The sequence below is a fragment of the Solea senegalensis genome, linkage group LG5 (assembly GCF_019176455.1).
Source record: "Solea senegalensis isolate Sse05_10M linkage group LG5, IFAPA_SoseM_1, whole genome shotgun sequence".
NCBI classification, from domain to species: domain Eukaryota; kingdom Metazoa; phylum Chordata; class Actinopteri; order Pleuronectiformes; family Soleidae; genus Solea; species Solea senegalensis.
The window spans coordinates 11,930,416-11,957,066 of record NC_058025.1 but is presented as its reverse complement, the minus strand read 5'-3'; the positions used below and the strand labels follow the sequence as shown (position 1 = coordinate 11,957,066).

The 26,651-nt window shown below is 40.2% G+C and overlaps 1 protein-coding gene across 1 annotated transcript; it reads left to right on the top strand.

Annotated features, from left to right (window-relative positions):
• The first annotated feature begins 188 nt into the window (after window positions 1–188).
• On the top strand, window positions 189–26,651 carry pgm5 (phosphoglucomutase 5). Its single transcript, XM_044025231.1, has 11 exons — window positions 189–729; window positions 2,730–2,892; window positions 2,978–3,124; window positions 3,198–3,323; window positions 3,416–3,606; window positions 6,509–6,663; window positions 13,360–13,475; window positions 16,957–17,092; window positions 17,836–18,019; window positions 22,662–22,799; window positions 25,835–26,651. The coding sequence occupies exons 1-11, from the start codon at window positions 472–474 to the stop codon at window positions 25,922–25,924; spliced, it is 1,704 nt and encodes a 567-aa protein (XP_043881166.1). The 5' UTR covers window positions 189–471; the 3' UTR covers window positions 25,925–26,651.

The following is a 26,651-nucleotide window of genomic DNA, read 5'->3' as shown; positions in this document are numbered from 1 at the left end:
GATTGAAACAATTCCCATCTGCCATCAGTCACTGGTCTATTTTTGTCCTGAGGCTCAGCTGATTGTGGGCCTTGAAGACTCTGACCCTCCCTGGTCTTTTCTCTTTTTTTCTCCTCCCCTCCTCACTCACTTGTTCAGGCTTATTAGGAAAAGAGGGAGTTGTCTCTCTGTCTGTGTGTGTGTGTGTGTGTGTGTGTGTGTGTGTGACAGGCAGCAGCAGAGCAGTGGAGGCTTTAGCTGTGTGTGAACTTCACCAGTGAGGGATGCAGCTCTCCATGTAGAGGAGCATTTCTTTGTTGAGACAATACATCTTTTAGAGAATATAAAACATACTTAAAATAAGTGGTTTTACAGACTGCAGGACTCCCTCTTTTTTTTTCTTTTTTTTTCTCCCCACTTTGAGATCTTGTTCCAGCCTCAGCCAAAACTCCACACCTCACTTCAGGCTTCTGTTGGATCCCGTCGAGGAGGATGGAGACGAGTCCCATCCCTGTGATGACGGTCCAAACCGCCCCCTTCGACGACCAGCGGCCCGGCACCAACGGGCTGCGGCGGAAGACTGCGGTGTTCGAGGGCAAGAAGAACTACCTGCAGAACTACATCCAGAGCCTCCTGTCCTCCATCGACCTGCGGGACCGACAGGGCTGCACCATGGTGGTGGGCAGCGACGGCCGCTACTTCAGCCGAGCTGCCACCGAGGTCATCGTGCAGATGGCAGCAGCCAACGGGGTAAGAAGAGAAGAGAGGAGATGGTCTGGGTTTGGACATACAATAGTCTGACGTGCATTGTTATTTACAATGTTCTCTGCAACCACATTTTGAACCTAGTGTTTTTCTTTAAATTAGTTTTAATCTTGATTCATCCACAGACAGCATGTCCATATGGGCCCCATTTAGGCTCAGAATATGGGTCCCAAGTGGTTTTGTGTGGTTTCCATGGTGTGTTCCATGTGTGTCTCACTTAAAGTCCAGGCTACCTGGATTCTAAGTGTTTACTAAGTGGACATGGACTTGAAGTGGACACATTTTGCAGGTCCCATGTGGTTTCAGTAAAATGGAACCCACTGTGGTGATGGTTGGGACCCACAAGTGATAATGGAGGCAATGAAAGAGATTTGTAATGGAAACACCTTTAAAGTCTCTGCTAAATAAACTTGCCAAGAGTGATTATGAAAGTTTGGCCAATAAAGGTAAACAGAAGGCTGTGGTTTCAGAATGTTGATGTGGACCAGGGGTGTCCAACATGGGGGTCTGGACCTCTGCAAGGGGCCACAGTAACAACCTAAAGGGTCACAAGATGAAATGACATTTCTTCAGGGTTTTTTTACTCCGAGTTTGTGTTTTCATCTTTATCTTTTAAAACGTTTTTATCATAAAAGGAACATTGTTTCATAGGGGCCTGATAGATAGATGTTTGTGTTGAAGCAGCACAGTATCGAGAACCTTAACTGTAAGAAAAGACTACGAAAGATACACACGTCACAACAGACTATTAAAGATGATAGAAATCTAATGACATACTTTTTTTTCAGAATCTATGTTTTCATCCGTATCATTAAAAATGTAAACAGCTTCAGATAAGACGTGCAACATCAGTCATTAAGGGACCCTTCATTTTGTGCCACAAGCAAAGAAATCCTTACAAAGAAATTCAAGAGGCACTGCAGCTTGTATAAGATCCCGTAATTATGTGAAATGCCTTTCAATACATTTGAAATCAAATAACTTTATTTAGGAACACTAGTATGTATCGGTATGAAACAGAGCAATAAATAGTCCTTAAAAAGTACTCCAAGACAACATGAAAGCTTATCAGATGAGTTCATGTTGTGCCTGCAGAGATCTGATGTGACAAACATGTAACACGACAAATCACTGAAACTGGCTGAGCAGCCACGTCTACCTCTACAACATCTCCTCTCAAACGGTTCGGGATAAGGTTAAGTCATGAGTGAAAGTGATGGTTTGTAGGAACAATAGGAACAAGCAAAGTAATCGTAAACTCATCCCTAAAAGTTACTGACCTCAAAGTGCCAGTGGCAGATAATTGACAGCAGGAGGATGGAGCGAGAGACAGACAGACACACAGTGGAGGAAAATCCCCACGGCTCATTTAAAACTTTTGCTCTGAGATCTTTGTGATTGGCTTGGTCAGGTTCCAAAGGAAAGAAAACTGAAGGGAATATAATTTGTTGTTGAGGTCGGTGTGCTTTTCTGATGGCCCAGCCAAATGTCTCCTGACGTCCGTCTTATCAGCAGTTCCATCCATCCTGCGTTATTTTCCTGCCTACGTGTGCCCCATCCTGTTCCATCTATGCTGGCCCAAACTGCTCGCACTGGATATCCCCTCTCATATGGCACTGGACCAAAAGTCAGACGGGAAATAGTGCAGATATGTCTTTTATTGTTTTTAACACTGGCTAGTGATTTAAATGTAATCAAATAGTTTATACAGTTTGTTGTAATCTTTTCGAGGAATAAACACCTCAGTCCTTTGTACTGCACATGCCTGGAATGTTATGAGGATACACACTGACGTAAGGAGGACACATTCCTCCACAGTGAGGACACTTTCAATTAGTATGACATTCAGGGCTATTATGGGATGCTGCTTTAAAAGTAGCACGTAAACCATCTTTGGGCCGATGATTTGAAAGTGAGCCGTCAAGTCAACGTCCTGGAATAATCTGCAACTGACACTACACCTCACTCAATGTCTTTGCCTTCAGATTGGTCGTCTCGTAATCGGCCACAACGGTCTCCTGTCCACCCCAGCTGTTTCCTGCATCATCAGGAAGATCAAGGCCATTGGTGGCATCATCCTCACGGCGAGTCACAACCCAGGAGGCCCCGGTGGAGACTTTGGAATCAAGTTCAACGTGGCAAACGGAGGTGAAAGAAGGATGAAGCTGGATACTATGGGGTTGTTTCAAGTCCTTGCTAGTATTGTTTGCTCATCTCCTAATTTTTTTGGCAGGTCCGTCTCCGGATACAGTGATGGAGAAGATCCACCAGGTGAGTCGAACACTCGAGGAGTATGCCATCTGCCCCGATCTCCGCATTGACCTCTCCAGGCTGGGAAGACAAGAATTTGACCTGGAGAACAAGTTCAAACCTTTCAGAGGTACAGTACTTTACTCACTCGTCACAAAAATGCACACTTGCCACTCAATACAAACGATCTCTTGTGTTTCCAGTGGAGATTGTCGACTCAGTTGAGGTCTACCTACAGCTGCTGCGGAACATCTTTGACTTCAGTGCCATTAAAAGTCTCCTGACAGGACCAGATCAAGTAAAGATACGCATAGATGCAATGAATGGAGGTGAGGGAAATCATCACCCACTGTTTGTTTCTGGTTGTTTCTGTCTCGTCTTCTGTTCTCTTGTCCTCATCTTTTCTCTCCTCTCCTCTCAGTGATGGGCCCCTATGTACGTAGGATCCTGTGTGATGAGTTGGGGGCCCCAGCTAACTCCGCGGTGAACTGTGTTCCTCTGGAGGACTTCGGGGGCTGCCCTCCAGAGCCCAGCCTAACTTATGCCACCGCTCTGGTCGAGGCCATGAAAGGAGGTGAATTTGGCTTTGGAGCTGCATTTGATGCAGATGGGGTAAGACATCTGCTTTCTATATGATCTTTAAAAGTGACTTACAGTATATATGTATTTAAAAACCTTTCCAGATAATTGAATAAACAAAGGGATGATGTTGGACAACGTGATTTAGGATTTTCATATTTACTTTCCCACGTAAAAAGGAGCAGTGAACTGCCCCGAGGCGCAAACAAAAGCCCCAGCAAAAACTGAAAAATCATGTACATTTTATAAAAAACAGACCAATTTTGTATCAGATTAAGACGTTGATTAGCGTAGAGTTTCCCGTCAGCGATGAAAGTAAACAATGATTTCAAAAATGAATGCAAACAATGCCTACAGCTGTTCCAACTTTTGTTGATCACGCACAAACAACAAAGGCTGTGTTGACAGAAACCTGTTACTCTATCCTGTACGGCAGGAAATCATGCTGTATGATATAGAAGTATCGAATGTGGACCAACCTTTTTGATCAGGACTTCATCGTACAGCGAGAAAACAAAGAACATGTAGAAGAAAGGAACCACGCTGTGGGTTTATGTGATGAAAGAGCGGCACAGTGTTCACAATCACTGAGCTGGTTCAGGGAAACCTGGACACAGAGTGGAAAAACTACAATTGTGATACTTGACATCCTGAAGGAATTTAGTCTGTTTTTTTTTTTTGAAACTCAGTTTCTCATGAGAGCCTTTTTTTAATCCTGTAGAAATAAACTCCACCACAGGTCTGACACACCACCGCTGTAAATGCGCTGAACTAAACAATGTGGAAACACAGTGAACAAATGCTGTTATTAATATAACTGCACACATTGTCATGTTCCCCATCATCTTTATTGGTACTGTTGTTGCTTGAAATTAAAATAATCCTTCCCATAAGCCACATCAGGTCTCGGCAAGAACGTTACATGCTGTGCTTTTGTCAAAGCGGCCTGTCTGTAAAGAGCATAACTTATGTGTTTCCCATCATTCATCCTGCTCGCTGATATTTCCCAAATGTCTGAAAGCTTTGGTTGTCGTAAAATAATAACAATAGATACATTTAACAAGCATAGAGAAGCACATGCTGGAATTGCTATTCAATACAGTATTTGAATTTTGTCACAAATTATGACAATGCATTTTTTATATATATATATGTCCTGGGCTATAAAATACTGTATAACCAGTGCATTCATGAATTCATTCATTTAATTTGTTAATTTAAGTTGGACTCCACCCATAGATACCAGAAAGAACTGCATTTATATTTTATTTGTTTTTGTTTGCTCCTTGATAATAGGAAGAGCAGCAGTGGGAATCCGAAGTAAGACTTTATCCATGATGATCAAACAAGCAGCTCACTTTTTCCACAGTGTCAGCCAATAGTCATGTCACCCTTTTGCTTAGCGTCAGGGGAATTATATTATTTTATATGATCTGTTTCTCCAACAAAGTTTGCCGGTGTCTTCACAATCATTAGAGCCAGTTTTTATAATCAAATCAGTCAATGTTTCTTTTTTTTTAACGTTTACAGTTTTGTCGTCATCTGTGGCTCATTCTGTCCCATGTTTTATGACAATTAGTCGAAGAGATATAATTGTCTGTATATGGTGTCATTTTCTAATTCTCTTACTAGCAACAAATCATATTGAAACACCAAAATCAACTTTGCAACCGTTTCCTTTTCCTGTTCTTTGAAATGACAGAATACATTTTTCTTTTTGTGCAAAATGTAACCCTTGCTTAATGCACACAGAAAAGGGTTAAAAGTGTTTCCAGAACACTTTGAACTTTCAATACGTGGCAGTTCTTTACAATTTACTGCATGTTAAAAGAGTGTATTAACAGTTTAAAGACAGGAAAAACAAAAAACAGACTGTAGTTGTACATGAATATGAGATTTTTTGCATTTTAATTTTGAAATTCGAGCATTATGAAACAAACGCATCACCAAACCTCAGTGGTGGTTTTTATCACCCAAAAGCACCGTCTTCAAGGCATATTTGGATAAAAATCACCAATTTGCCGCCTTCCTGCATTGACGTCAGTGAAAAGTGCAAATTCTTAGCTTTCAGAAACAGTTGGAATTGTTCCACAAACTGTCGCGTAATTACAGTAATGTAAAGAACGCTTGCCCAAACGTGTCGCCGACGATATGTGGTGTTGAAATCGGGTTGCAAATATATATGTTTTTAATGCCGCCTAATTTCCTAAAACAAGCTGGCCTCTGCAGTGGCTCCACCAGAGTAAACTCTGCATCTGTGTGGGATTATTTTCAGCTGCAGATTTATATACACAGAGAGTGAGTATTTATGGCAGCCTGTAGGATTAACTCTAAATAAACTGCAGCGGTCATATTCATCATAAAGGAGGAGCATGTCACCCAGTTCAACTGTGTTGTCCAGTCATGTGTTTTTAATAGTTTTGTTGAAAACAATGGCTTTTTTCTGGCACAAAGGAATCCCCTATATTATTATTAGGTGTTGGCTATGTGGAATACCAGTTTATGATCTTTTTTTAATGGATTTTTGCTCGTAAATGAATAATAAAAGAGAAATTTAGTCTGACTCTAGTTCTTCCCTTATATAATTAGCTTGGCGAAGGAGGCCATATTTTTGCAGGCGTTTGTCTCTCCGTTGTTTGTAAGCAGCTCAGAACTGATTTTGATTCAATTTCCTGGGAATGGAAGAAGAAATGGAAGAAATTATAACATTTCTTGTAGCGATCCACGTACCGATCAAGATACACTTTGTACCAAGTGTTCTGCTAAAGGTGTCAGTTTTGTTTTGAAGAAAGTCATTTAACATGATCTCATAGAAGTCTATGTTACTGTGTACAAAATCTCCAGATCTCCGTCCATATTGACACCATGAGAAACTGAGCGGCCTTGTCGTAGAGCTTTCTCTTGCTAAACTGTATGATTTTGTGCTGTTTGTCAGGACCGGTACATGATCCTCGGAGAAAACGGCTTCTTCGTGAACCCATCTGATTCAGTGGCCATCATGGCCGCCAACCTCTCCGCCATCCCCTACTTTAGACAGCATGGCGCCAAAGGCTTTGCCAGGAGTATGGCCACCAGCACCGCCCTTGACAGGTACAAGATATACACACACACACACACAAACACAGATGGACGATGAGCTCACATACACACACACACGTATACTTTTACTCACCGCCTAAAAATATTCTCTGTTATGTAAAACTAGAGCTGTGCAGAGGGTGCTGAGTGAGAGGATGTGATCCCAGCTAAAGTTATCCACATTTACATTGTTCTAGTCAGAGGGATCCCTTGCACTGCACCCCACTGAGGCTTCAACAGAATGCTCCTCAAGGGTAGTGTGCTGTTAAATGCCATGAGGGAACCACAAGAGATCAACTATAGTTAGTTCACACTGCATTCTGTGAATGTATCGTGTACTCATCAAGTTAAATGAGACCCGAGGTCTTTCGGTCTCTCGTCTTAGATCGCGTAATAACCTATTCAAAATCAGTAAGCTCATGAAAAACTGACTTTATTTTTCCTGTGTTTTTGGTAATTGTAATTTTGTAATTTCTCCATGTGGACTATACTGGTCTTGACATGGTCAGTGTTTATGCTAGAATTTGTCTTAAAGAGTACACACAATTTTTAGATAAGTAGCCTTTTCTCCAGTTTCTACTAGAGACTTTTTGTCTCCTTTATCTCTATTTTCCAAGTGTTGGTCTTTGTTGTATTGATGATCGCTTTGATTTCCTGGAACCCATTACTTTGTTGCGCAGTCTGCCAGAAGTGGAATTTACTTTATAGTTTGAATGTCTGTTTTAGATCATTTACCAGACGTTATCAGATAGAATGAAATATTATCAGATAATGCCACGCTCCTTGTCAGAAACAAATAGCATTTTGTCAGGTTTTCTTTTTTTTCCCCCCCCTGTTAAAACCAATTTCACCGGCGTACTCTCGGGTAAGCGTATTGAGATCTCGCTGATAAGCACTGCCATTCTCGGATGACAGAGTCACTTTGTTCAACACAGCTTCATATAACAGGCACTTCGGGTTCTCACACAACGCTGCTGTCTCTGGAGATCTGACGTCCATATCTGCGCGTCTTTGACGGCTTCTAGGGAGTGTTGAAGTACTTAGCAGTGTGGTATTGGATCCTGGAGTCGACCCAAATGTAGGCCTTTTTAGGAGAATGTGTGGCCTCGATGTGTGTCTGCACGCTGCAGTGTTTAGACTGAGCAATCCTCCCTGCTGTGTGTTTATGCGTAGTCAAGCAAACTGTGTTATAAAAGCCTTGATGAATGTGATGTTGTGTATACACTGTGTGTATAGTTATGTATCTGGGAGGAATAAGGGAAAATGATGGGGAGGAGAATCCATTTGTTCTCAAGTTGAGCAGTGGACTTTCTTTTGTTGTTATATTTCGATCAAGAGACGGCTGAAGTTAAAGATGTGGAACCTCACTGTTGCCTCATTTGAAGGTGTGTGTGTCTCTGCGAAACACACTGTAAGCAAGGTCTGGTGCAAAGATGTTGGGAGGGGTGAGAAGGAGAGAAAGTAGGAGGGATTTTTTACTTAAAGGAAACATCTGCCTCTCCTGTAACTTAGGGAGAGGAGTTCTTCACAGAAACCATTATTAGCAAATCAAGCAGAATCAAATTGTTTTAGTTGTAACGGTTGTTATGGTTGCAGGTTACGAGGATGTGTAATCAGGAACTAACGTGTGCTTCTACCACAGGCTGTGCTTTTAATGTCACACGTCCACACATTGAGTGTTGCGGTTATGTCAGATCTGTCATTATTTGTGTTTTAGTGGGATGATAAATGGAAAATTGGTAATGATCACAGATTGGTTACAGATATAAGACGCCCCAGCTCCAGTCACAGTGATGTCACAAAGCAGTGTTTCCCAAGCTAGTTTGTATAATGTACCCACAGAGGTTTATCAGTGTCCTCTTCCTCAATGTAAATGTGTTAATGAGTTATTAAAAAACCCAATAGGTTTATTTTGTTGCACCCTATTTCACACACCGTGCACTGTATTCCATCACTTTAATGAACATTTCTGACTTCCAGAGTTTTGTAATTTGAGGGCAAGGTATGCACTCAGCAACCACTAGGCAAGACACCTAATAAAGTGTCAGTAGGGTGGCACCTGGTGTGGTCTTCTGCTGCTGTTGACCATGTTCTTCAAGGTTTAAGATGGTCTTTTGGATACCTTGAGTTACTGTGTTCTTTCTACCCTGTTGAACCAGGCTGGCCATTCTCCCTTGATCTCTTGATCATCATCAAGAACCAGAAAACCACTGCTCACTGGATATTTTCTTGTTTTCTGACTATTCTCTGTGTACCCAAGTGATAGTTGCAAATGGAAATACTAATAGATCAGCAGTTGTTTGTTCTTTTTTAAATACTCAGGTTTAGTGTGTCTGGCACCAACAACTATTCCATGTTCAAAGTCACACTTCTTTGCCATGCTGATGCTCTGTTTGACCTTCAGCAGGTAATGTCGACCATGTCTACATGCCTAAATTCATTGCTGCCATAAGATTAACTGATTAGATCTTCATTGTTATCTTTATACCAAACCAGTTTTATACGGGCTGGGTTTTTTTTCCACGTAAACTGCCAAGTTCATAAAAAACGGACAAAATTGGTTTTAAAAAAAGATAAAGAACTGAAAAATGCTGTCATCGTGTTCAAATGCTATACGCACCAGTATTTTGACAGCGGGCAAGATGCAGCAGGGAGCCAAGTTAAACACTGACCTAACAAGCACACTTTTCCACTTTGTATAATATTATGATATGATAAATATCTTTTTAACACAGCTTTGGAAATAGTTTGAAACCAATGTTAGCACTGATGTCTCCACAACACGTTGTGGGTAACAGCTATGACCATTTACAGAAATCACCTCAACTTTATTTTCCTGCTCTCAGCTTTGGCCGATAAGGCAAACGCCTTCAGTTTATTAAATTGACATGATGTCCAGTGACCTTTTCTGATTCAGGTCAGGAAGGAGGTTTTAAGCCCAAGTAAAGCACCAGCATGCTGTGCTTTTTGTCCTTCAAGTCCAGGCTGTAGTGCTGCTATGGCTGCATACCATGTTTGGTAAGATATCAAACCAAGGCCAAAGGCTAACAATATTTCACTGGACACATGCAGGGAAGGAAAGAAAGAAAGAAGGGCAGTCCCTCTTCAGTTTCATTACATGTAATGCATGTCATTCTTTAGACAGAAAAAGAGTTGCAAAAAACTTCCACTCTGTATTCTTCAGTCATTTTGTTCAACCATGAGAATGTATTCATTTGAAATAGTGCATGACAGGTGAGGCAATTCATAAATAAAGTCGGACTGAAAGGCTGTTAACGATATATGATACAATAACGATACAGTGGCTAGCACTGTTGCCTTGCAGCTAAAAGACCTGGGTTCGCAACCCAGTCTGACCAAAGGCCTTTTCTGTATGGAGTGTTTTTCCGGTTTCTTCCCACAGTCCACAAACATGCAGAGGTTAAGGGGACACTCTAATTTGATTATAGGTGTGACAGTAAATAGTTGTTTGTCTCTGTGTGGCCCTGCGATGGACTGGTGAGGATAAAGCAGTAGCAGATTTTTAAAATATGCTATAATCTGACGGCACATCTCAACATCTGCTACATCAGTTTCATAACTAAAACTTTTTTATTTATTCCTTATATGATAAAGGAATTTATCAAGACACATGATCGATGTCTGTTTTCTCACACCAGAAAAGGACTGAATTTTGAGAGATAGAGAGATAGAGTAGAGGCTTTAGCAGCTGAGAGGTCACACCTACACACAAGGGATTACAGCCCTAAATAGAAATCTTCCAAATTCAGACCCTGTGTCCCTGATTATATTCATTGGCCAAAATTCTTTAGTTTAAAGCGGGGCAGAAAAATCCCATACTACTCTGCGTCTGCTGTCTATGCAGTTCATGTTATGTTCTGTGAAAGATTCCAGCTCCTGAGTTCTGATCTTGACCCGGGTGTTGTCCACATAACTAAAACAATGGATAAGTGCAGTTCCTGCTCTCCACCTCGCCACTATGAAAGATACTGGTGACCCCATAGCACACCCAAATGTTCTGCCTGTAGAAACCTTCATGATAGTCAAAGTAGGTCAGAGAGTTCAAGCATGGAATGTGGTCTGCAGGGAGAATGTGTTGGTGTCTTCCATGAGCTGTTTTCTTGTTTGTCTTCTCTGCTTCTGTGGTGTGGATGCATGTGAAGAGTAATCTGACACCATGGTTTCCTCCGGGTCCAGTTTAATCTCTTTGGCTTCGTTTGCAAAGTCCTGGGATTTTTCGATGTGGTGTGTGTGTTGCTAAACACCACTGACTACACCACGCCAAGTTATTCCGTCTCCATGTTGATCGAGTGGTTGTTGTTCCCGATTGCTGACTCAGTGGCTACGATGAGATCCACCACTGGGATCTGTTGTGATAGAGACAGCAAAATCTTGTCCCTTAGCCAATTTCATTCAGTTCATTTCATTTTTGAAATGAACTTAACCATTTTCTTTTGTCAGTAGTATGGGACCTGACGTCACGAGGGAGCATAGGCCCCTCAGTTGGATTCACGACCCCTTCTTTTTAAGCTTAATGCATCTGTAGGAAAATACTAAGAACACCAAGATTATTGGATGATATGTTTCACTGTTGTCCTGAAATTGAGCCTTTATGGTTGAATAATTTGATTTCTTTCTTTCAGTACTTCATTTAATAAATGATCTCATTTTCTGATAATGTGATGATGATGCCACGTATACAATATGATGGGGAATTTATATCTCTTCAATATAAGCTTCAAAAAGTCTCAGCCCTAATATTTAAATGGTAAATCAAATGTCAGTCATCCGAAGTTGCCCTCTAAACACAATATTCCCACCAAATTGGGTGACAATCCGTCCACACTGAACCTGATCGTTGTTTATGTTTGTGTTGGTCAACTGCAGTGTTTATATTCTCACACTGTTAACAACAATTTTGTCCCAGTGTGTTTGCGAGAGAGTTTGAAAGCGGAGCAGTGGTCGGGTCAGTTTCAGTGCTTGTGTTGGCTGTGGACATGCCATTTAAAACGCCATCAGATCTTGTCAGGGGGCCAGGAGTTTTTAGGAATTCCAGGCTTTCCGTTCCAGCTCTCACTTCCCCAAAGGAGAATCAAACTGGTTTACTCTTATTTGGTAATTTATCCCATCCTCATGTAAACAACTGTAATGGGCACTGTGCGGAGGTTTATTTATGTGCATGAGGATTGCACGGATGTTTGTACAAGTATCACCACTTAAAAACCTTGAATGTGGCTCAAATCCACATTTATATTTCTCTGAATTCCCACAATAAAAGCATTTAAAATGGCAAATTTTAAATGCTGCTGGGCAGGAAGTGCAGAGTTTGGTGAATATTATGTTAAAACAAAACATACAGTTCTCGAAATGCTCCCAAGAGCGGAGGGGATTTGCTGAGTCTGTGATTTTCCTCTGTGGGTTCAACACCGTAAGCGTCTCCTTTCATATACAAGTAGTAATTTAATCCATTGTTATGATACATGTACTGATCTTTTGCACGTTGTGATATACCGTCTCGCACCTTGTCAGCTTTAATCAACTCACCATGCGTCTGTTATCATAGACTGTAAACAAACTTTTAAATTCCAGAAACAAAACTGAGATTATTACCTCAGTGTCCTTTACTGTAACTGCAGCCTTTTCCTCAAGGCCTAGTCGGTATGGACAGAAAACTTCCGTGTTTCAGATTTATTAATGCATTTAATTAATGCTTCTGCTTCTTTTATACTGTATTGTTATTGTTATATGTATTTTAGGTCAGGGAAAGTGCTCAATGATCATGTAAGCTTCTATATTCATAGAGATAAAAATTTAATAAAATAGAAAGTTGAATGGTTACATGACTATAATTGACCATAAGAACCTACGAAGAAGGCATTTTTGTCTCCTCAGCTCAAAGACAACATGACAACATTTAACTTTGCATTACAGATACACAATATCACATTACATTTAGATAACATTTGCCTGCTACAATGACATGTAATGTCAAATTTAGGTCCGGTTTAATATCAGCTGTAATGGGAATATAATAGTGCTTGTGTATGGAAGATGAATCTTGAGGTATTTGTACTGTAATTATGCTGCTTTTCCATTTGAATTTACATACTCTGCTAATGTTTTCAGGCGGTTTATAGTCAAGGGTAATACTTGCACTGTTAAAATATTTACTGATTTTGATTGTCATTTTCCATTTTTGTTCAGAGGTGGCCACTCTTTTCTAAAAATATACCCTTTTATAATAATGTTGTGCATTCCCTCACTGTATCCAACCTTATTCCTCTGCAAATGTGGGTTTAAAAGGACTGCTAGTCTTTCCTTTTAGCTTCTTCTCCCTAAAGTCTTTGACTTTGCGCTCCCTCTCCTCCCAAACATTGTACTGTCTGCACCCGTTTCCCTCTTCAGGACCCCAACATACATTACACACACACGCACACTCCGTGTCCTCCTCTGTGGCTCAGGTTCAAAGCAAACATCAGCTTAAATGTTAGCTCACTTTGTTCTCGCTGCCTTTGCCTTATTAAATGATTGGATGAGCTGTTGGCAGATTTGGTTTACTTCATTTCAAAAAGGTCAGAGGATTGCTTGTAAGCTTATCTCTATAGCAGAGCTGGGGGGGGAGATACAAACAGTGCATCTTTTGTGAGCATAATATTGACAATCTTTGTCCCAAACCTTGTTTTAATTTCTCTCTGTGCTTGTTTTTAGAGTCGCCAAAGCCATGAAACTGGCACTTTACGAAACGCCAACGGGTTGGAGATACTTTGGAAACCTGATGGATTCTGGCCGTTGTTCCCTTTGTGGGGAGGAGAGCTTTGGGACAGGTATGATAATGATGACTGTACAAATGCTGACAGGAGCAAATGTATGTATAATGTAAGGTCTTGACTATTTTATTGTTATTTCTGTAACTCCTCCTATGTAACTACTATGTGAACGACACATTTCCAAGAGATTGATTAAAAGATTGATTGATTGATAAAAGATTCAAAACATCATTAATACATGCCATTTGAAACATACACACATAGGTTAACGTAAAGTCAAGTTCAGTAAAAGACTGGGAAAAAGATTCTCCATGACACATCTATATTTTCTCTGGCATGATCTGGCACAGTCATTCGCTCACATTGAAGCCCTCCACCATCAAACTGTCATCAATACAGAAAGGAAATTATCCACTAAATACAGAGACAGTGCAGCAGTAGCCTGTTTGCATGAGGGTATAAGGTCACTCATTCAAACCCTCGGTACGTCTCGGAAAATGTGAGTAGGTGTGTGACTGAGAAATCCCCTCCTCTCAACGGCAGCTGTTGTTGAGGTGCCTGCAAACAAGGCCATCACTGGAGGACGGCAGCAGCCAGCTGCTGCTTCCTGAATATGCAGCTGGGACACAATTAAACATTTCAGCAGCCAATCGTTTCCAGTCAACTTTTTACTTGAAATTAATGGTGAAATTGGGACGTTATTAAAATGTGTTATGATAACACTGTGTGTGCCGTTTAGAGAGCGGGAACATTCAACAACACACTGCAATTAAGTCCAGTCAGTGCGGTTAACTGCAATCCAGAGGTGTTTTCCCACAGGAATTGGCACACACAACGTTTAATAGCAGTGCTGTGCATTGTGCTGCTGCAGATTCATGTTTTTGATTCATGTCTTAGTACAAATCTTTTGTTTATTTTAACACACAGCATATCATTTCCGACTCTAGGGGTCTTTCAATCAAAACAGTAACAAAAGACTTGGTTTGATGGTGTCGGGAAGCAGCGTGGTAACATGGAAATAGATGATTTTTTGACTTGTTTGGTTGCCATGTGTGTGAGCGCCTCAGTGGCAAAATGTTGAGCATGAACAGCTATGAGTACTATGTCACTTTACACATAAAAATTATGGCCATGAAAATACAGAAACTAAGTCCAAGTGTTAATGAAATCGCAACATCCCTTTAAAGATGAGCATTCCCTTCTCTGGCTGCCTCATATCTAGAGTTGAAAGTGGTGCTTTCTGACTGCCTGTAGCTCCAGTCGGAGTCATATAATGAATGTGAAGGCGGTGACACTGACTGCATGTGTAAATAATCCCCATTCTTCTGCTATAAAAGGAGACAGGGGCTCCATGAATCACTGCAACATGTGAACAGGCGTCCAGTGGTTTCTATGAATGCAAATTCAGGCTCGTACGCAGAGTATATAAACAATGGGCATGCACAGATGATACATGCACATTTGCTCTTGCCCTCCGTCTACAACTGTTAGTCAAGCTTACAGCTTTCTTACCTTTCCTAATGTCAGTGAATCATTCTCTTTGATATCACCGATGTTTGACAGAGTGAAATTTAAGAAGTGGAAAAAAACTTCACACGAGAAGCAGTATGTAAAACTGTGTGTAAAGGATCAAGTCATGGGTGTGAACAAGTCAGATAAGAGCAGCTTTTAGAAAAATGAGGGAGAGGGAATTGGGAGAGTTTAAATATGAGAAGTATTGACGTGGAGGAGAGAAGTGGAAGCAGCAGAGAGCACAGAGGTCTATGGGAGCTCACTCGGTGTCTAGCCATGTAAGGCCAAAAGCTCAGAGAGAGAGCTGCAGAGTGGTAAATCATCAGAGCTACTCACCACTCCTGCTCCTCACTACCTCTCCATACCCTTGTTCAAACACACAGCAGGACTTATGGCACGCAACATATTAAAAAAAAACCACATGATGTTATGTAATATTTCTTTTCTAGAAGTGTAACATACTAAGATCAGCCCCAAAGTCAGTGAAGGTATCAGTAGAAAATGTTTCTCCCTAGTGTTTCCAAACACTGATATTGTCATAGACTGTATATAAAAAATGATAAAGTCTTCCAGGTAAAAGTGAACCCAAGGAAGTAGGATGAAAGAGGCTGGTAGCCACCAGGGGGCAACAACGCTGGTTGCAAGCATGATGTTAATTAAGAAATTTGTTACATTTTGTGCATGGGTTTTATCCAGGTTCTCCGGTTTCCCCCCACACTCCAAAAACATACAGATTTTGAGATTAGGCAAATGTATTAATGAATTTTACCATTTACCAGGAAAATAGACAATAAATCACTTCACATGAGTGGAGACCAGTGTCATAGTTGCCTGGTTGCAGATGATGTGCAGTGAATTTCCAGTTCCTAAAACTGTCATGGCGGCAGGGGAATATCTGGATTTCAAAATAGTAGTTGGTGTTTCATCCGTTAGACTACATGCTTTTCATACACAGTCTATGGTTTATAGTGCCAAAGCCGGGTTGCTTTCCATTTGATCAACTCCTCGATCATAACACAGAATGGTGATTTTCTAGATTACATTAAATGTATTAGATTTACAGAAGCTCTCCTTGTGTCTTTAGTTTTGGTCGCATATTAGAGCAACTGCACTGTTTTTTATTTATGAGACTGCTCACTGCAGTTATCATTTTTTTTTATAGTGTAGATGGAAAAGATGTGGTTGTGCCTCAGAGGTTTACTAATTAGATTTGTAGGTGATCTTCTGTGTCTGTGTCAGAGAGTCAGACAGAGGGAGACTGACCATGAGCCTGGGATTAAATAATGACATCAGTTTCCTAACAGCTGTATAGTACAACAGCCAGACATAGACTGTAGTACACTTCCCGTTTACACGATTTGATATTTAAAACTACTGTATACAATTATGTATATGGTAAAAGACATAATATGTATTTTGAAAATCAGCTAAGTGTTTCCACTTTGGGCTCTTGCTGGGAAACATTATGAACATATTCATCTAAAATGTCAGAGTGTTCCCTTAACAGATAACTTTACTGTGCAGCTGTCTTTGACAACAAACTGATAGCTCCCCAATGAAGGAGACTGACGAAGGGCGTGATCTGCCTCTCTGACTGGGTGTATTAGTGTGATTATTTGGGGTGTGGGGGAGTGGACATGTGGGAGATGCTGTTTGGAAGCATGTGGCACATTTGGTATGCAACCCAACCCCTCTCTTTAAAAGCTCTTTCATAGGTAAATGTGGCAAAATACATTTTATTCACAAGGGACGTATTCATAATTTTTTATTCTCCAATTTTACACCCTTTTTGGAAAAACATATTTATTTGCCATCTTGTCAAGTTGAAAGATTGTTTTGCAGCACACTAGCTGTATTTATTGGTCAGCAGTGGGTAGTTGCCTCTCCTTGTTTCCAGTCTTTGTGCAAAGCAAATACTGTATATAAAAAGAATTCAGAATTTTGTAAAAACTGAATATCTTGCATAGGACCAATGTTACATTAAGCGCACAGCAGATGTCATGTCATGTTTTCTTTTCATCTTTAGGTTCAGATCACATTCGTGAGAAAGATGGTCTGTGGTCAGTGCTGGTGTGGTTGTCCATCATGGCAGCAAAGAAGCAGGGCGTGGAGCAGATTGTCCGAGAGCACTGGGCCAGGCTTGGACGCAACTACTTCTGCAGGTAATCAGTGTCCTTTAAATGACTATATCTTGAATTTATGACAACCAACAAGTACTGTGACTGACTTCATGGCCCCACTTTTCCCAGATAGGCTCAACCTTTGTGTCAGGATCAAAGCCAAATATGTCTCAGAGATCTTCAGCTTCATCTCCTCCTGGACTCCTCACTTGTTGCTACTTGCTCTTATTTTAACCTCTCCCTGTGAGAGGCAGAGATTACTGCTGTAGTGTTCCCATTGACAGTTGGTCCAGACGTTTACATGATGCACATATGCCACAACATGAAGCTGTATAGAGGAGAGGACATACTGATCAGGCCAAGCACAAGATCACATATTCTTTAAAAACAACTATATCATCGTTTAAGAAATCAAATCAATTAATTACCCTGACAAATGTTTGCGTCTTGCAGATTCGGATCATGTTAACAGGTCCAGTGTATTGTTTTTAGGAAGGCTTATTGGCACAAATGTGATATGCTTCCCAGGGCCTCCATTTTGTGCCACCACAAAATGGGAAAGGGAGTGGTGAGCTGCAGTATCACCACTAGATGTCACTAGTTCTTACACACTGGACCTTTACGTTACATCGTCAAACACTCACTACGTCTGAGTTTTTGTATTGCATACATTAGAAAATGTATTGGGGAAAGATAAAAAAAAATTAAGAATGTGTTTTATCTCTAAAATATTCCCTCATATTTTCCCTCTCTCTGCTCTTTGTTTGTGTTCCGTGTTGTATCAGGTTTGACTATGAAGGTCTGGATCCCCGTGGAGCTTTTTACCTGATGAGGGACCTGGAAGCAGTCATTTCAGACAAAGCGTTCACCAGTCAGAAGTTTGCCGTCGGTGACCACATATACAGCGTGGAGAGGGCTGACAACTTTGAGTACATCGACCCTGTGGATGGAACTGTGGCCCGAAACCAGGTGAGTCTGACATGACCATGGAGGACGAATGTAGTAAATTCAGGATTTTACACCACAGAATTAGAAGTGGAAGTGAAAGGGAAAGTAATAATATTTCAGAGTTGCTCTTATCAAATATGCCAGATTGATATCAGATAGAATATTGACCTTGTCAAAGAGATCAGGTGTCAACATCTAAAACGCTCAGTTTTGTTTAAAAAGCTGTCCCTCATTCAGTCACGGAGGTAGCCAATGTTTTGCTATCTGTGGTAGCTTATGCGAAAATGACAATGTTTTTTAAATATGTAAACCTTATGTTAAGTGTAGCAGCAGATAACAAGGCTGTTTGTAAAAGTTATGTCAAGACTGATCCAAACTGTGTAAAAAGGATTTAAGAATGAGAGAAATGTAATGGTGAGACTGAAGAGTGCAACAAACAGGGGTTTTCTCTGCTCACTCCTCCTTTTCCCAAACACGTCAGGGAACTACGGTGGCCTTCAAATACCAGAAAGGATACTCTCCTTCCCTGTTCTTTGTTTGTTTATGCATTAGATTTATGTGGCTGGAGCCATTCTTAATCATTTGTGTTTCTATTTCCACATCCGTTTGGTCTGATTTAGAAGTGGTGATGCAAGATGGAAGCCTCCATAAAGCAAGCCCTCTACCTCAAGCAAATTAGGCAGTTTTTATTTTAAAGCATTTATACTTTGGAACCTCATACTTGTTGGTAGTATTTTTAATTCCTGCCAATAAATTCTCCTAAATATTACACACTGGACCTTTTCTGTTTCTACAAAAAAAACCAAAATGAAATATGTGTGTTGTTTATTTATAGCTTGGTGTACCTGATAATGTGTTAGTCCTGACCAGCAGGTGCACTAATAAATACATTTTTGACATTTTCTTAGCCTTGTAGTAATTTGTAATTAAATTTAGTTTGACTAAAAATATCTGACTTGAAGACATATTTTATGCTCACGATCACACAGTCCCTCCATCTTGCTTTCTTTTATACACACGCGCTTAGTCTTTACACTCTTGTGGACCAGACCACACACTGAGCGTCAGTGTTATCTCATCGGGAAGGTTCCATGTTTGGACATGACAGTCCGTCTTCCATGTTCAACCATAAACATATGCACACAAACACAGATTACATACAGCACAGAATGCTTTGCGCACACACACACTAATAACTCCCTCACTCACTGTTACCTCCCTCCCTCCCTCCCTCCATCCATCCCCACCAGTGGAGTTTACCCAGCTGACTCCCGCTGTTCTGTCCACAAATGTGTGGAAACTCATTCCTGGCGTCAACACTTCTTTGCATGTGCTCCACCTAATACCACACACAGATTTATGCAGCCTTCCTTTTAAGGACTGTCATAGTCATCCATTCATTTCAGCTTAACCAGTGTATCGCTAACCCTAATAATAACAACTTACATTAATTTCCTGGAGACTTACTTTGATCTTAGCCATAATCACTATTGGTCTATTCCTAATCCTAACCTTAAAATGCATCTTAACCTTTTTTGTCCCCATAACGAAGACAAGTCCCCATAATGTGACTGTGTAAGCAGATTTGTCCCCACAACATTAGTAATACCTGGACCACACAAGGGGACACTGGAATGTCAGTTGTCCATGTAAAAAAGTGTGAAGACACTTTTCATTTATTAGTTTATTTGTCAGGGACAATGCAACAAAAATTGCATTACATTTCTAGATTTCTAGCCAAGGCTAATTTGCAATCTATCTCCCTGGTGGGGCTTTTTACTCACACAACACATCAACAAACTCACCAGTCACTTTATTATGTGCACTTGTTCAACTGCTTGTTAGCGCAAACATCTAATTAGCCAATCACATGGCACTAACTTAAAGTATTAAGGCATGTAGACATGGGTCTAGTCGACCTGCTGAATTTCAAACTGAGCATCGGAATGAAGCAAAAAAAGTTCAAATCTACTCTGATTGCTTGGCTGTTTTACCCTGGTTACAGTGACTCCACAGCACACAGTTTGTCAGTTGCCCCAAAATGTTTTTTTTACCTCACTGGTAAATCCTCAGTCTGCCTAGTGTGTGTTATTACAGCACACATTCCTCCCACAACAGAATTATATCAGCTGTCGTCTCACTTGCAGCAAGTGTGTTTGAAGGGGAGGGCATTGGCACAAACACTTAAAAGCGAACACACACACACACACACACACACACACACACGCACACAGAGACAAATTTTGGGGATTTACACAGCAGGGACATGGCAGCTTTTCTTCAGTATATATATCTTAGGCACATACAGTGGATGAATTCACAGACAGATGGATAGATAAACCGACATAACTGTAAAATATGTGATGCCTAAACATGGACACTGAAGCCATACTCTTGTTTTGGGGTTATTAAAAGGTCTGTGTGTGTAACATTTTGGAGGGTTTAAAAGATATTGAAGACGGCTAAACTACCCATGAGTATGTTTGTATTCGTTATAATCCCTTTAAAATGAAAATAATGTGGTTATGTTGCCTTAGAATAGAAAAAAAAGATGTTTATGTTCTATAGGCATTGCATTATATAGTGTGTCATTATAATTTCCTTGCGCTAACACACCTGATTCAAATCATCATCAGGCACTGCAGAAGCCTGATAACAAGCCATTTATATGAATCAGGTGTGCTGGAACAAGGAAACATGTAAAACATGCAGGACAGTGGGTCCCTAGGACCAGGATTGAGAGACCTTGGCTTTAGCGCAAGGAAAAGTCCAGACTACCTCAACTAATGGTGGAACCATCAATGTAACTCATGTTTTCCCAGATCTGTGCCTCAACACAAGCCTGTTTCTGAGCTCTACAGGCAGTTCCTTCAGTCTTGTGGCCTGGTTTTTTGGCTGTGATGTGCATTGTCAGCTGTACATAGACATGGGTGTTCCATAAATTAAAACAATTTCAAAGATGAGAAGGATGAATATGAGGCACATAGATAGATAGCTAAAGATTCTGAACGGCGCTTTTTCATAGCTGCCAATTGGATACACACAGATGTTTCTGATCAAATTAATCAAGGTTTTATCAGCACAGATTAGTAACACCTGTGTTTACCTACCATTTCTTGCCAGACGGTTGTCAATGAAGGTCTGTACTCAACCTGTATTCTCCTTTCCTGAAGTACTTAGGAAAAAATGACCTTGTTTCTGTGTCTCATGTCAATGAATTAGTCTTGTCACAGAAAACTCATATGTAAATGAAATGACTTATATCTAATACACAAGATACAAGGTACAGACACATGAACTGGTATGGTTCTACTTTGGGACACTTGATATTTTATAGCTGCTGCTAACCTATTGTTAGTGATGAGCTGACTGACTCACAGGCGGCCGGATGGACATCTCTAATTTTAGAGATTTTCTAGTCAGATTAGAAGTGCCACGGTCTATAAAAATGAAGAGCTGAGTCATTGTTTAAAGAGGTTAATAGCTATTACTGTATGGGTTAATGTTGTACTGGGGCGACTATTACTTCCACAACAGTTCATTAAACTCTTCTTAAAGGGAAAAGACTCATCGTTTGTTAATGTGAAGACTTTTTTTTTTTGTGCTGAACACATATTTTATATACTACAAAAGAAGTCAATCAAAGGCATCCTCTTCAATGTTTCATGAAACCTCCTGATTTATTTTGGTTATTTTGTCCCAAAACATTTTGCTGTCTTTCCTCCTGAGCTTGTCTTTTGCGCTAATGGGATAAGGAAGAGCCGCTGTGGAATCCTGCACAGATAAGAGTCATCACACATTACTTATCTTCCTTACGTCAGACAGTAGAGCTGTAGCTGGTCACCCCAACGCAACAATTTCCTGTTTTCCTTAAAAATATTCAGGCTAAGTTCAAAGAGTGAACACGTTTTTAAGTAATTGCCAAAAAACAAAATTAAGGAAACTTTAGAAATGCAAACTTTTAAATGTTCCTGAAATAAATGACAAAGTTAAGGCTTAGTTATCCCTTTAGATAAAGTTAATAATCAGATTCATGCAGAGGAATCCAAGATGAACAGTCCCCAAACTGTATATACTGTTACTTCCCTCTAGTGGATATTGACATGTACTACATTAAAAAACTAACATTAAACATTTTTATACAGTACCAAATGTATGATAAATAAATATTCAAATATTTATATGAAGCGCACAATGGTTTTGTGCTGTATTTTATACTTTTTTAGAATGAAGTTGTCAATTATTCACTTTGTCCTCTCACTGATTCAAATCAATGAGTCATTTTTCAAAAAACAGCGCTACAAGCCCGCGTACCAAACCTGTGCTGCTTAAGCCATTTTATGAGTTTCCTCATTTCCTCATCGCATGTTATTATAAACAGAAAAAGATAAGATATTTCTTTATTACTTTCTTTATTACATTTGACATAGCCCATACAATAACAAAGTTGACAGCAAAAGAAAAGTAAAAGAAAATGTGGGCACAACATAAGGAAAAATATAAATTTAAAAACAACAAAGAGCAATGCAAACATACATATATACACTGAATTGATATTAAGAATATTATTCCACTCATTAAAGTAATTGACTTTGGATTTGTTAAGTTGTCATTACATGAAGAGGGAGTTTTATAATAAAGTCCTGGCTTTGTTTGTTTCCAGGGTTTGAGGATCATCTTCACTGACGCGTCACGCCTGGTGTTTCGGATGAGTGGGAGCGGGGGAGGGACGGGCGCCACCGTCCGCATTTATGCCGAGTGCTTTGAGAGAGACCCTGAGAGACACGACAGAGAGACACAGGTACAGTGACGCAGTGATGACTGCTTATCCATGTATTCTAGGACAGAGTCACTTACCTGTACCAAAATAAACTGTTTAAAAGGTCCAGTGTAACATTTAGCAAAGTGTATTGGCAGAAATGGAATATACTCTATGAGTATGTTTGTGTCAGTAAATAATACCTTTAAGACAGTGGCGGTTGCTGGTCTTTGAAACATATACAACATATATTATACATAAATAATAATCTAAAACTTAAATGGTATAATCTATACGTACAAATCGTCTATTTCGCAGGAAAGCCTCCGCTGTCGTATTTTTCTGCAATGCTGTCTATCAAAAACTGGTTCCCGCCTTTCAGACAGTTCCTCCAATCATTATGCAGAAGCCCAGTGTCTGCACCCAACTCTCAGAGAGGCTGAGCTTCTGTGGAAGTTGTTGCCGCATTTGTCCTATCAGCGTTGCGCTGCTTTTAATGCTGGGGCTGCTATAGGAATACGAAAATCACGTAAGACGACACGTCATCCGTGATAAACGGCTGACTCTGAACGGACTAGTGGCGCGTTCGAATTGTCTGATTTGAAACGTTAGAAGTTATGCTCTACACTGAGACTCTGCATTTATTCTCTGAACAATGTATAGATTCCATATATTATACATAACAGATCACATCATCCCTTAAGTGAAACATCTCACGTCCCTGTTAATAAATCTGTAAATACACAAAGCCTCAGTTGACGACTTTGGATTTTCACACGACACTGCTGAAGTTGATTGACTTGTAGACTTTGGAGTGATTAGGAACACGATCGTACCTTACCTTGGGTGTTGGGATAGCTGGTGTACTTTAACCATACAGAGGCTGTCATAATGTTGTTGTCATCATGGCTAGACGGGCCTCGTTTATGTTTTGATACGGAGTGTTCTGTGCTTTCATTCATGGGAGACACCCATGTTTTCTAAAGCCTTGAGTCAACAAGGACGACCAAAGGACAGGAATTACTGTCTGACATTGTAGTGTCCTGTCACGAAGCGTCAGCTTTGTTAGTGGTTTTGTCTTGCTTAGTTAAGTTATCGTGCTAGTTTAGGTTTAAAGTCACGTTAAGTTCATGTCACTTTTGGTGTGGGTTTGATTTTCACTTCCCTTTTATTTTAGTAAATATCATGTCTCCCTGTCTCGTAGTTTCCTCAGTTGTTTTGACACATCTCCCCTAATTCCCTCATGCACTTCACCTGGTGATCCTTATGTAATCACTCACACCTGCCCTTGATTCCCTCTCTCCTATAAAGTGTCCCCAGTTCCTTTGTTTTTGCCAGTGCGTCGTTTATGCTTTCGAGAGAACACGTCAGAGTCCAAGTCTGTTTCAGCAGACTACGATTATGATTTTGCCTGCTTTTTCAAGAGAAAAATAAAGACTCTTGAAATCACTCATCGTGCCATCTGTCTCCTGCACTTGGGTCCAAGCAGTGTATTCACCATTCCTAACATGTCCTCAAGCAAAATCCATGACTTTCAAATTGTTTTCCAACACTATGAAACAGATATAATTAAGAATTTATTTGAATGTAAATGTCAGCGGACAGAAAGAGTCCAAGCTGTGAGGGGAAAGTTCCCAAGTAGCAATAAATATAAAAACAAGAATTAGTTACCTTCTGCAATCTCTCATTAATAATAAATAGAATCATAGTTCATTCCTAATCATCCTGTTCCTTATTCAGCACACAAATCATTTGATAACATATATGATTAACATGCTTATTAAGCTGTTAGACTAGAAACTCTGCAGATACTGCAGTTATCTATGGCACAGTGAGCTGAGCAGCAGAGCCACAGTCTGTGTGTGTTGGTATTTTGTCTCCATTGACACTGAAGCTGCTGTGTTTAACCTTTACAAAGTGTACTGGACTATGTGTTGTGCATCACATGATAATGAAGGATTACAGTTGACACAAAACACCTGAGTCAAGTCATATAAATGTTAAGCAAAGTTGGGTGGCCTACACCGAGCACGTACAGCAACATCAAATACTCTGATGCACTTTGTGATGCTGTGTGGCAAACACATGCTGCTCTTTGTTCTTTTGCCCTCATGCATTTTGTGTGTTTTATTTACAGGTATGTTCTAAATGTTTTGTCACCTCTGATCCCGGTTGTGATGGCGCAACGCAACGTTTCCTCATTGCCACTGTCTTTATGACACCGCAGTCTTTCCTGTTGTGCAGACTTTATGAATGAATTATTCATACCAGCAAGAACTGGTCGACAAACTAGGCGATTGCCTCAGTAAAGTCCTCTTTACATGCGTGTTTACACAGTCTTTATAGGGCCACAATGACGTAAGTCAATCTGGGTTACTGAATGATGCATCTGTTTAACTATCTGTTTATCTGTGTCAGGTTTGTGGCCCCAAACTCACATGATGCCTGTATGTGCTGCAAAACAAAGCAGCTCGTAAAAAAGGTTCATGTCTATGAGGAGAAGCACTCAGCAACAAATGTAATTTAATGTGAGAGATAATAATACTAATCATCACACATTCTGTTCATTATATAGTGTCTGAAACTAACTTAAAAACCAACCAAAATCAAACTACTGAGACAGAACTCTAAGAAATAAAGTACTGTGCAAAAGTTTCAAGGCACCACCAGCTTTGTTATTTTTATATTCGTCAAATTCTGTGATCATTGGCATTTGGATTAGAATGGTGTGACTGAAAGTTGGACTTAAATTAGCAAACTGTCGGGCACGTCTTGAATAAACCTGGCGTAATAGACCTCCTTCACAGCAGACATGAATTAGTAGGACAAACACAGGTTTTAGCAAAAACATTAATTAGCGTTCTCGTCCAGGCTTAATTAAGAAAGCAAGTGTCGTGTGCGAGCAGGTTGTCACGGCTATAAATGCTGATTAGCAAGTCAGAGGAACATTCATTCATTCATCTTCTACCACATGAGGGTTGCTGGTGCCAATCCCAGCATTTTCAATAGTCCAGTAGACATTGTTTAATTCTCCTCACTGACAAAGCTGCGTACTGTTCTGTGTGTTCTTACTGCAGGTGGTGCTCGGGCCTCTGATCGCCATCGCACTGAAGATCTCCAGCATCCACGAGAGGACAGGTCGCCGTGGACCTAATGTCATTACATGAGCAAGCATGACAACACACACACACACACACACACAAACACTCACATTCACAGTCATCGACTTGTATCACGCAGGCTAAAATGGCTTTGTTGTTTTGTTTGTTTAAATGTGCCTTCTCTGTAGCTTCAGTTTCATTATTTCTTTAAATGTCAACTAAAGTGAGTGAGCCTATTGTTACTGCTGCAGTTTATTTTTAAAAACAAGAAAATGTCATGAGTGTTGCACATTATCGGTTTATTGATCGGCTGTGTGGAACAGTGTCAGTATCAGAAAACAAAGAAGGCTATTTAATTATCTTGACGGACAAGTCATGAAAACAAAAGAAAAACAAGTCATCAGTGCGCAGACTGACATTTAACTTTCTGCCTTGCTTGAAAGTCCTAAGAGAAAATGTTTTGTTAATCCACACTGATGGTTTTTTTTTTAATCACCTCATGTTGCTCGTACCTTATACAGTCTGTCAGTGTTTGTCTTCATTTTCATGCAGAAATAGAAATCGTTTTGTGTCAAAGCTTATTGTTTCTCTATGAAGAAGTGGGAAATCATCTGCATCACTGCAGCCCGAGGACAAAAATATAAACTAATGTCACTTCTTTAAAAAAGGAACAAAGAGAAAAAAAAAAAAATATTGTTAGTTTAAAACTTTGGGAAAGATACAGTACGTAACCATACTCCAAGATATTTCTTTTCCTTTTTTTAAAAATCCAAATAAACGTTCTGTGTGTATA

Bases quoted from the DNA above. Each gene is read 5' to 3' on its own strand.
- pgm5 (XM_044025231.1), top strand. From the start codon at position 472: ATGGAGACGAGTCCCATCCCTGTGATGACGGTCCAAACCGCCCCCTTC. The intron at 2,893-2,977 runs GTGAAAGAAGGA...TTTTTTTGGCAG, and splicing joins GTTCAACGTGGCAAACGGAG to GTCCGTCTCCGGATACAGTG. The intron at 18,020-22,661 runs GTGAGTCTGACA...GTTTGTTTCCAG, and splicing joins GAACTGTGGCCCGAAACCAG to GGTTTGAGGATCATCTTCAC.